The 11,577-nt window shown below is 39.1% G+C and overlaps 1 protein-coding gene and 1 long non-coding RNA gene across 2 annotated transcripts in view; one reads left to right on the forward strand and one right to left on the reverse strand.

Moving 5' to 3' along the window:
* LOC107671323 (uncharacterized) overlaps window positions 1-3,866 on the forward strand; it is a 16,494-nt gene extending 12,628 nt beyond the window's left edge. Inside the window, exon 3 of the long non-coding RNA XR_001632188.1 lies at window positions 3,856-3,866. This is a non-coding gene — a long non-coding RNA (uncharacterized LOC107671323). The remainder of the gene's footprint in view (window positions 1-3,855) is intronic.
* Window positions 1-10,414, reverse strand: part of LOC107671314 (mastermind-like protein 3) — a 148,382-nt gene extending 137,968 nt beyond the window's left edge. Inside the window, exon 1 of the mRNA XM_016464209.1 lies at window positions 9,241-10,414. Within this exon, the coding sequence (XP_016319695.1) occupies window positions 9,241-9,630 (390 nt within the window). The 5' untranslated portion in view covers window positions 9,631-10,414. The remainder of the gene's footprint in view (window positions 1-9,240) is intronic.
* Window positions 10,415-11,577: the final 1,163 nt, after the last annotated feature.

Raw genomic sequence — 11,577 nt, forward strand, 5'->3', positions numbered from 1 at the left:
AATGAATGATTCAGTGATAAAATCAGTGACTTGCCGCCACCTGCTGGCGGATTTAGTTTCATTTTTAGCGTATATTTTCAGTTATTTGAATTATATTTCTGAATTCAAAAATTCATATTTAAAACATTATTCTCCACATGAATTTATGAATTTAATTGCACTCATGCCACCTCTGAGCCTCATTAAACGTCTGAAAATGTACCTAAATACAGAAATATGATTTAAATAACTGAAATTATACGCTAAAAATTAAACTAAATCCGCCAGCAGGTGGTGGCAAGTCACTGATTTTATCACTGAATCAATCATTCAGTTGATTAATTCGAACGGCTGAATCATTCAGAAATGAAGCAAGTGACTGTCTTTATGAACTGACGGAAATCCGTCGTAGTGACAGAACTTTAATCCCTGAATACACCAGGACACACAAAATAGCGTCTGATTCAGGAAAACTGCTAACATACACACGGTTCCCAACATTTTACATCTTGCACTTTTGTTTGGCTGGCTCTCTTATTCTTCACCTGTGTTTTTAGAAAGTAGTGCAGCTGCTTTGTTTATGGGGTTCCCGGGGTAACTACTGCATTTCTGCAGTTTAGCACCATCTGCTGTCAGAGAGTGAATGTGCTTTCATTCAGTGCGTCTCCTTCACTCGTTCCGCCATGCGCTTCTCATCCGTGCTTGTTTATATGAGTGCACGCATGCGTCTTTCACGCAGCATACATACAGCGGTGTTGTGCATTGTGACAAGTTGATGGGGAAAGTATTCTCTAAATGCATTAAAAAAAATCTGAATAATTTGTAATAAATAATTATTCACGGTATTTTGAAGTGCCCACGATAACAATATTGTGCATGTTCATTATCGTGATATAGGCTATCGCATTACCGAATACCGGCACATGTCTAATTTCACATAGTGCTGGGTGGTTTGACCAAAAATCGGTTTCACAGCATGAAACAGTTGCAGAACCACAGCATTTTAATCACAATCCAAGCAAACACGCTATATTATAGCATGAGCAATTTTTTATGTAAATTAGATTGTATAATTTCAAAATTTAAAGCATAAGAATGCAAGTTCACTCTCTGACAGCAGGTGGTGCTTATGGAACAGCAGCGATAGAACGTTTCCTTGGTTACTGCTGTACAGTAATATGCATTATATGGAGGTAAGACAAAAAGAAAATACCATCTAAACTTGGATAAAACGTGTGATGGCATCACAGCAAGAGTGCTATAATGAGGCTTTTGTCCAATGACACAAGACAGGATTCCAAAACTGGGATTATGACAGCAGTACTGTGTGCGTACAGACTGGACATGGATTAGCATGTGGTGCGTTTAGTGTTTCATGCAAATGCCAGAGACATGAAAATGTGTTTATAAAGAGTACATATGCCTGCATATTAAACTGTTCACTACTTAAAAACAGCAATTTCAGTCTTTCCACCTCAAAATTCCACAATGAATTCAGTGTGTTACTTGCCTATTCTTTGCAATTATGTGAAGTTTACTACAAATTTCGAAGTGAAAATTGTACCAATGTAAATCCTACACCCAAAAAAAAGGATCCTTTAATGCAAATGCGCGAGCATCTGAATGAAAGATCATGGTTGTGTCTGACACAATCTGGTCATTCATCCGATGACTCCTGATGAGTGTTTGGCCCTGGTCAACTCCAAAGACAATGAGGACAAGAAACCGTTAGTGTGTCTCGAACATGTGTGTTATGTCTGTGCACCAGTTTCTGTGTGACTCAAGGCCAAAGCAGTGGGAAACCTTGCCATGGAGGAGCTGCATAAGTGTGTGTGTGTGTGTGTCTGATGACACTCATTTATATTTAACTGGCTCTCTCATACGGTATGAAAGAAAGGCAGAGGCAGAGACTGAGACTGACTTCCAGGCATCTTCCTAATCAATAATGAAGCGGTTTGCAGTTTGCCTTCAAACAAACACACACACAAACCCGATAAGATGCTCCACAGATTATTTGCCTTTCTATTCTCTTCAAAGAACGACTATTAAACTTCACTTATTGGTAAAATATTCTCTTTTGCAAAAAAGACAGTCTGAACAAACAGTACTTCTAACCAGGTCTTGGAACAAGTAGTATCTTCTTCGGCCTTTGTTCCATGTCTACACAAAAAAAATTCCCCACGTCACTTGACCTTATATAAGATTTTCAAAGAATGGACACTCAGAACAGATGATGTGTCACCGGTACTCAAAGATCCAACATGAAAGAAGATGGTCACATGAGATGCTTCACAGAGATGGTGAGAAGATGATCAAGTGGGCCATGAATCACTTGTTTTCCTAGAACAAGTTTTATAGTAGACTGAAGCGTTGAGATGATTGGTGACCAACGTCATAATGTCGGAATTCATCATACTGGAACTGGTGGAACATAGCGGACTTAGTATGCGCTCCATCTCTCATTCTTTCTCCATTTCTCTCTCTCTAACATCCAAACCTCATCAAACATCTGACAGCCACTGGGTACTTTCTCACAACTTTCACAGACACGTATTAACACTTCTGCCTGCCTTCTCATCCAGATGTGAATTTACATGATGTGTAAGGACACTCGCATATCATGCAACTACAACAGTGCTAAGATCTGGCTTTGACTGCCAGTACACATACAAAGCATGAAAATACTATAGCAGCTGCTTTCAATGCACTGTACAAAAGTCACAATATCGGGAAGTAACAGCATTAGGTCTAATGTTAGTGCTGAACAAACACCAGGGTGTTGTGAATGTAAAAAATTACTTGTGTGCACTGGTGCGAGAGACTTCTGACACTGATCAAAACTCATGAATTTGAGCAAAATCCCACCAGAAAACCCTGTAATGCATCTAACCTTTTAGAGAAAATTATGTTCATAAATGCAAGCTTCTGAACTCCTGATCTGTTAAGCATTACATAATGTTTTAATGATATTATAGAAGAATGAACATTACCAATTTGTTTTATTATGGTTAGTAGATGATCATAAGGTGATCACTCAGTGCTGTTGTTGTTGTTTGGCAAAATAAAATAAAATAAAGTATTTTGTCATATATTAGGTGTATCTTAAGTTTCTGATTTTGTAATAATTCATAATTCAGTTTTGCAATGCTTATGCATGATGCATGCTGACAGAAAAAGCAAACGTTTGAACTTTGTTTAAACACAAATGCATGTGTAGAATCAGTGGCAGAGCTTGTCTATTCACTACCTAAGTGCAAATGACAAAGCCTGGGTTAAGTGCAAGCTCTACAAATTGGATAAAGCCAAACTCAAACAGCTTCAAAGAGAAAATCGATGCAAAATGGCCAAAAATTGTTAATGGCATATCTATTTATTTATTTATTTAGACAGCTTTTCTTTCCAAATAATATCACTATTTGAGAGCCTAGTCTGCTTAACAGGCCATGAGTGCGTGACACCTATTGAGGCCTGAATATACAATATCAGGGGCAGGAAAAAACAAGCGCTCATAAACAAACATAAATGCAGAAAAGTTTCAGATGTTCATTATAAAATGGCCAGCATCGACAAAAAAAGAAAACTGTATACTTCTTAAAAAACATATTGATTGTGCTTTTGGCAAAAGAAATGATGCATACTTTTAACAGCCTTTCTTGAAAGGTTATCAAACCTTAGCGCCTGGAGAGTTTTGATACATATATTCCAGCTCTCGCCTGTGGTACTGTACAACATGTACAACACACAAACCACAACAAGGCATGAAATCACCTGGTGTAAGAGTGAAGCATGAGTAATTCACTGGATCACTTCACAGTCCACACAAGTTTAAAAGGTGACAATATTCCTGTGAACAGTAGGAATCATGAAACATCTCAGTTAATGCTGAAAATTCAATACTGTCCAGCAACTGGAGTATTTCATAGGACGACCAGTTTTGAGCACAAATAGGTCTAATGCTTTGTTTCGGTTCTCTCTGAGATAGCAGTGGGTTTCCTGACGCTGAGCACTTGCGTGTGGACATATTGCATGTGTGTATGTTTGTGTGTGTGTGTGTGTGTGTGTGTGTGTGTGAATGCACAATGGATCCAATAAGCCTCAATATTAAAAATGCCCAAAGACAGCCATATAGGATATCATCTTCTGCGAAATGTTTTGCGGTGTGTGTGTGTGTGTGTGTGTGTGTGTGTGTGTGTGTGTGTGTGTGTGTGTGTGAAAGAAATGGCGACGACAAATCACTCTCACAGCAAAATTGATTTAACTGCATGGACTATGTGCTGCAGTGTTGACATACACCTTGTCCTACATTCCAGTGTAACATGTGTACATGCATACCAGCATGAAAGTGTGTGCTGCAACAATAACACAACAGAGAGCATGAAGTCAGTGTGATTAAGGGAGGTCATAGTGCCAGTAACAACAGCACAACACTGCAGTTGGCAAGAGAATACTCAGTGTTGTTGTTGTTAACTAAATCAAAAACGATTAAAAATGTTTCCGTTAATTTAGGTGAAGTTAAAATGATAAATATTAGATGAAAAACAAAAATTTGAAAGTTTACTAAAATTACTAAAACAAAAAATATTGCTATTTAGCTTGTGACAAAAAAAAAAGACAAAAGCACTAGACATAATCACTAAAACTAAATTAAAATAAACCAGAAATATAAAAAATGTATATTAAGTTAATTTAAAATATTAATAAATATACTACATAAATAATAGTAAAATAACACTGAAAACACCATACAGATGGATCTGAAAAATATTCAGAAGAGTAAAACTGTAAATTGTGTAATTTAAGACCTTAAGGCTGTACATATTTTCTCCTCCCTATTCAGACAGACAAAAGGTGTGTGGATTCCGGTAACTGACTCCAGTAACATTACTTCCCTATCTAGAGCTCTTGGGTTCGTTTCTGTTTGTCACTTATTGAACATATAGCAGGTACAGTTAGCAATTCCAAACATCTTGGTATGGGGGGCTGCCAAGCTTCGAAAAGGACAAAAAATATATATATGGTCCATACAACTTGTGCACTACATTCCAAATTTTCTGATGTTAGCTTTTTGAGAAAGAGATTGAGTTTCACTCATATTACCCAAGTAGTTACCCAAGTAGGCCTAGTTGAACTCCATTGACTATTTTTTCCATACTACGGAAGTCAATGGGGACCAGAAAATGTTTGGTTACCAACATTCTTCAAAATATCTTCTTTTGTGTTCAACAGAAGAACGAAACTCAGGTTTGAAGCTACTTGAGGGTGAAGTAAATGATGACAATTTACATTTTTGGGTGAACTATCCCTTTAAGGCAGATAATTCATATAAAATAAATTGTGTAAAAGGTAATAGCTTACAAAAGAATTGCTAACAGAAACTAGAACTGCAAAGTTTTCAGGTATCCTAGGTTCTGGACAAACAACCCCTGCAGGAAAATAAATTATCTTTATAAACGACTGCAGCTTTTCTGAGCGCTGAAATGCTAACACGCAGACACGCACAGTGAGACGCTTCGCACACATTTATACCTGCGCTACCAGATTTGTAGGCCTCCTAGCAAACACATACACAAGACAAGAAAGTTACACATTGGTAATATGCTCTTGGAGTGTCTGACGTCACAAACTTTGTGTAACCCTGCCAACTCAGGAGTTAAATTTAGATCTTGGGCACTGGTCCCAGACACTGCAAAACAGTGTGATACCGCAAGCACTGCTTTAGCTGGAGAATACACACACGGTTGCTGGACGTGACTTTAGGACTGATAACATGTGCATTAAACACAGTAGAAGAAAACTATTGTGAACTTTAAGAACTGCAACTTGGTCCAGAGGTGAGTTTGTGCTGAAAACTAAACTTTCAGAGAAAGACATGAAGTCTCAAAGGTCCATAAGGCAGCATGAAGCGATTCATCCTGTAGTATTCCAACTTCTGGTGCTGCTTTCTGTTTTTATACAAAATACAAAGGCCTTGTTCATATGTGGTATTAAAATCACCGGGAAACGGGACAGCACGAAATATGGGTTTCAAAATACCAGTTCAAATTAATTTGGACCCTACAGTAACAGGCCAGTCTTGTTAAAATTGGTTTCATGATTTGAAATAAAGCTAAAATATAATCAAATATAAATATTAGATGAAAAACTGTAACTTACAAAACTTTACAAATTTGACCTATAAAAGAGTTTGTTTAAAACTAAAATCAACAAAATTGAAATATAAACAAAGCTAAATAAAGATATTAAAAAAATCTAAATTCCAAAAAATCTAAATATTAATAATATAAATAATACTAAAATAACACTAACAGGCTGGTGTAGTGAACATGACTATATTAAGAGACACTCGCTTTGACAAATCTAACCAAAAAGTGGTTGAATGTAACATGTTAGTGCCAGGTGAAAACAGCGTGTCTCAACTGCCTACTTGTGACTTGATCACCCAAAACAAATCTCAACAGAAGAACGAAACTCAGGTTTGAAGCTACTTGAGGGTGAAGTAAATGATGACAATTTACATTTTTGGGTGAACTATCCCTTTAAGGCAGATAATTCATATAAAATAAATTGTGTAAAAGGTAATAGCTTACAAAAGAATTGCTAACAGAAACTAGAACTGCAAAGTTTTCAGGTATCCTAGGTTCTGGACAAACAACCCCTGCAGGAAAATAAATTATCTTTATAAACGACTGCAGCTTTTCTGAGCGCTGAAATGCTAACACGCAGACACGCACAGTGAGACGCTTCGCACACATTTATACCTGCGCTACCAGATTTGTAGGCCTCCTAGCAAACACATACACAAGACAAGAAAGTTACACATTGGTAATATGCTCTTGGAGTGTCTGACGTCACAAACTTTGTGTAACCCTGCCAACTCAGGAGTTAAATTTAGATCTTGGGCACTGGTCCCAGACACTGCAAAACAGTGTGATACCGCAAGCACTGCTTTAGCTGGAGAATACACACACGGTTGCTGGACGTGACTTTAGGACTGATAACATGTGCATTAAACACAGTAGAAGAAAACTATTGTGAACTTTAAGAACTGCAACTTGGTCCAGAGGTGAGTTTGTGCTGAAAACTAAACTTTCAGAGAAAGACATGAAGTCTCAAAGGTCCATAAGGCAGCATGAAGCGATTCATCCTGTAGTATTCCAACTTCTGGTGCTGCTTTCTGTTTTTATACAAAATACAAAGGCCTTGTTCATATGTGGTATTAAAATCACCGGGAAACGGGACAGCACGAAATATGGGTTTCAAAATACCAGTTCAAATTAATTTGGACCCTACAGTAACAGGCCAGTCTTGTTAAAATTGGTTTCATGATTTGAAATAAAGCTAAAATATAATCAAATATAAATATTAGATGAAAAACTGTAACTTACAAAACTTTACAAATTTGACCTATAAAAGAGTTTGTTTAAAACTAAAATCAACAAAATTGAAATATAAACAAAGCTAAATAAAGATATTAAAAAAATCTAAATTCCAAAAAATCTAAATATTAATAATATAAATAATACTAAAATAACACTAACAGGCTGGTGTAGTGAACATGACTATATTAAGAGACACTCGCTTTGACAAATCTAACCAAAAAGTGGTTGAATGTAACATGTTAGTGCCAGGTGAAAACAGCGTGTCTCAACTGCCTACTTGTGACTTGATCACCCAAAACAAATCTTAAAGTGTAAAGGAGGCCTAAACGAGATACTACTGGAACCTCAGGGCTGAAGACTGCAAGGTTGCACCTTCCTTTATCTCTTGGGTTTAAGATAAAATGTTATCACCTTACACTGGTTTCAAACTGCACTGCCATGACACACATGACTCAAAGACTCGCACACAAACATATACATGAACATTAACTGACTACATAAACAAACAAACCAAAAAAAAAACATAATTTTAACATGTACTAGGCCTAAAAAGTCTAACTAGTCTACCCATTCCATAATGCATGTACAAAATATGAAACTAATACCTTAAAAATGTACAGGTGTTAGCCTCTGAAGAGTGTAAATCAAGATAACAATATTCATATGTATAAATTAGGCATCATTTAAAAACAATTAACATTAAAGACTTCGTTTATCCAGTTAAGCCTGCTGGGGAATACTAGCTTTACCTATAAAGCATGCACGTGCAGCAATTTCCTCACACAAATGCTGTCTACATAGGCAGCTCGCTAGGTTTTGACACACAGCCATTGTGTGGGGCACGCATAAGACCCTAACTCGACTTGATACAGCCACCTAGCTGCAGCACGGTGCTTATGTGGAGAAAAGACAGAAGCAGTAAGCCTGTGGTCTCTTTAAATAGCAGTGACTCCGATGTGAAGCATTTGCTGCCTATATACCGCCTCACAGTAATGTCCACACCGCACAGAGGGAGGTCGACGACACCGGCCATTAACGCCTTGAGAACCTATATCACCCTCAGAAAACAGAGTCACTTAGCATTTCAAAGAGGATTGACACAAAAGGCACCGACACGATGCTCCTCCGCAATAGGTCGAGACTCAAGTGACTGATTTTTAACACGGTAACTATTCTGTGGTGGCGTCGGAACCGAGTCTGGTGATACGAACAAACTGATAAGTGCTCAATCCCTCAAGTGTAGCCTATTTGTTTCCTCGCCTTCGCCATCCTTTGTTTCTCATAAAATGATATCCACAGAATCCCCCTAAAGAGTTGCACTGAGGGTTAAATGTGTCTTCGACACACAATAAAATGACAAAAACAGGCTACTGTAGTAGCATCATTTCAAACAGCGCGCCTAAAAAGAAACAAACTAGTAGAGTACACTACTTTTAGAATTCAAACCAGTGCAAATCGAGCAGTAAAAATCGAAAACCGCACAATCGCGTACTTTTAACAAGCTGATTTTGATTTCCAACTCCCATGATGTTATCTAAACATGTAACATGCCTGAACTACAAGTAGTAAGTAGGAGGTGATCGAGTGACATCATCAACTACTAGATAACTTTAAACAGACTGTACTGCAAAGTAGCTAAACGCCTCCAAAGTTACTCCAAGCTCCAACGCATTTTCACACGACTACGAATAGTCCGCAAATCGTGTTGAAGTATGCTTATATGTGCATATTATATTGTATTATAAGTGCACCAATTAAGAGTTTTCCGTGTAAAAACACAGACGCCGAGCGAAAGTTAGCACTGCAACCCAAACAAACTGCGCAGAGAGGAGACGCGTGTAAAAGAGCAGTCACGCACGCTATAACGGAGCGCGGAACTCACCGCGATCAGAGTGCTGTTCCTCTGCTCGGCGCTCGCGGTCGAGTCGGGCTCTTGTTGCTTGCTCTGCAGCTTGCTGTTGCCGGATTTCTTGGCCCGCTGCTCTAAACTCCGCTGGTACAGACTCAGCGTCTCCCGGCGGTCCAGCTCCAGTTGCTCGGCGTGCGCTTGATGGTATCGGCTCTCGCAGCTGACGTGGTGCCGCCGGCAGCCCTCGATCCGCTGCCGCAGCCGCTCCACCACCGTGCTGTGCTTCGGTATGCCCACGTTACCGCCGCCGCCGGTGCTGCTGCCGGTTGCATTAATGGCAGAGTTTAAGTTGACGTTATTGTTATTAATGCAAATGCCGCCGCCGGTCGGTACGGCAGCGGGGCTGGCAAAATCCCCCATCATCTGTGATTCGGGAAGAACTTTGTCAAGCCCCCCTGACTCTCTCGCTCTCCCCTCTCCAAAGCGGGGCAGAAGTCCGCTTCGCCAGGGAGGCAGATACAGTGAAATTGTGGAGAAAGAAGCGTTTAAATGAGAGTAAATCCCTCCTCCGGGAGGATCGCCGTGCCAACCATTCAATAGACAACAGTGCGGGACCGGGTCTGTTACTCTCTCGCCTCTACTGGAGCTCCATCAAACATCCGGATGTTACTCGCAACCATCACGCGTAAGCGCCACTGCTGCGCGCCCGTCGTTTTATTGTGTTGTCCTTTTGAAAAAAGTTTTGCCGTCTGCTGCGAACAGGCTCCGGAGTTGTTTCGTGAACTTGCAATTCATTAGTTTGGCAGGCGAAACCCTCCCCGAGCGCGAACAAGGTGTACAGTTTCTTAAAGTCCCGACGGCTGGAGAGGAAATCCTACAGTCGCCAGAGTGTACGGCAGCTGCCACCATCACAATAATCAAACGCTCCCCTCCTCCATGCTAGCGGAGTGATATCAGGACAACAGCCGAGCGAAGAGCAGCCACCAGCCTGCGAGCAGCACGCCAGCTCCGCGCAAAACACGGCGCGGAATCTAGTGCGCCGGACGCGGACTCAATATTGACTTCAGAGGAGGTGAATGATAGAGCGGTGTAATGCTTTACCGGCGGGTTGGGGTACTGCATCTGATACTCACGAGTTCATGAGAGCACAAAGCGCTATCTATCTATCGGACTGTGAGGTATTACGGGAAAACATATTTTTACACTAAACGCGTACAAAAATATAATACAAAAATAAAATATATTAGAAAAATGTAAAAAAACAAAAATTTAATAAATAAATAAATAAACAATAACAGAAAATAAATGCAAATTAAATTTAATAAAATATTGTTAAAAATTAAATATTTGTAACATATTGCAATACAATCTTTATTAAGAATTATTATTATTATTATTATTTTTATTACTTAAAAACTAAGGTTCTTCTGTGGGTTTTAGGTTCAACAGTTAGTGGTTCTTTGGAGTTTAAAAGTTACATTGCAGGTTCTTCTGATCAGAGTATTGGTTACTGTTTTCTTTAACATACAACAGATGGTTTTCTAAAGAACTGGAAAAGCAGCTTTCTAGAACCTATGACACCTGACTGAAACACTAAAACAGTTTTGTTGTTGTGTTTGTTTTGTTTGTTTTTTTATTTTGTTTGTTTTTGGTTCATTTTAAGAATGATAAGTGTATAATGCTATTTATTTATTTGTTTGTTTGTTTGTTTGTTTATTCATTCATTCATTCATGCCCTTTTCTTTTCCTCAACAATATAAATGATTTTTTTAAACACCCTGTAGTCCACGTGTTTGCTGACACAGGAAATGTGTTTGTGAGGAACATACACTTGTAGTTTTCACTAGCTTTATTTTCACAGATTTTCCACTCAGCTATTAACAGCGAGAGCACTCTGCATTTCATAGTTCTTTTTGAAGGTATTGCCCTTGCTCTTGAGCAAACTGTTCTTATGTGGCTTGTGTGCAGAAGATAATACACACATCTTAAGAAGTGACAGAAGAAAGTAACAGGATCAGGTGAGGCCCTGAAGCACTGGCTGCAGTCAGTAAATGATGATAAGGGGGCTGGCCGGTTTTGTGTGTGTGTGTGTGTGTGTGTGTGTGTGTGTGTGAGTAATTGTGAAAAAGTGCTGCTGCCCAGTCTGGTTTGCTGAGTGAGGCTAAAACGAACTGCAAACACATTCATTCTCTCTCTCTCTCTCTCTCTCTCTCTCTCTCTCTCTCTCTCTCTCTCGCTCACACATACTCTCTAGCTAGCACATATACACAGATATAGTCAAGGCCAAAGGTTTGTGAACACCCTGTATTTTGCTGGAACTATTCTGGACCCGTTTCTCTGGGCCATCAAGATCAGCCTTTCTCCTGTTTT

The sequence above is a fragment of the Sinocyclocheilus anshuiensis genome, unplaced genomic scaffold (assembly GCF_001515605.1).
Source record: "Sinocyclocheilus anshuiensis isolate Anshui unplaced genomic scaffold, SAMN03320099.WGS_v1.1 scaffold145, whole genome shotgun sequence".
In the NCBI taxonomy this organism is placed as follows: domain Eukaryota; kingdom Metazoa; phylum Chordata; class Actinopteri; order Cypriniformes; family Cyprinidae; genus Sinocyclocheilus; species Sinocyclocheilus anshuiensis.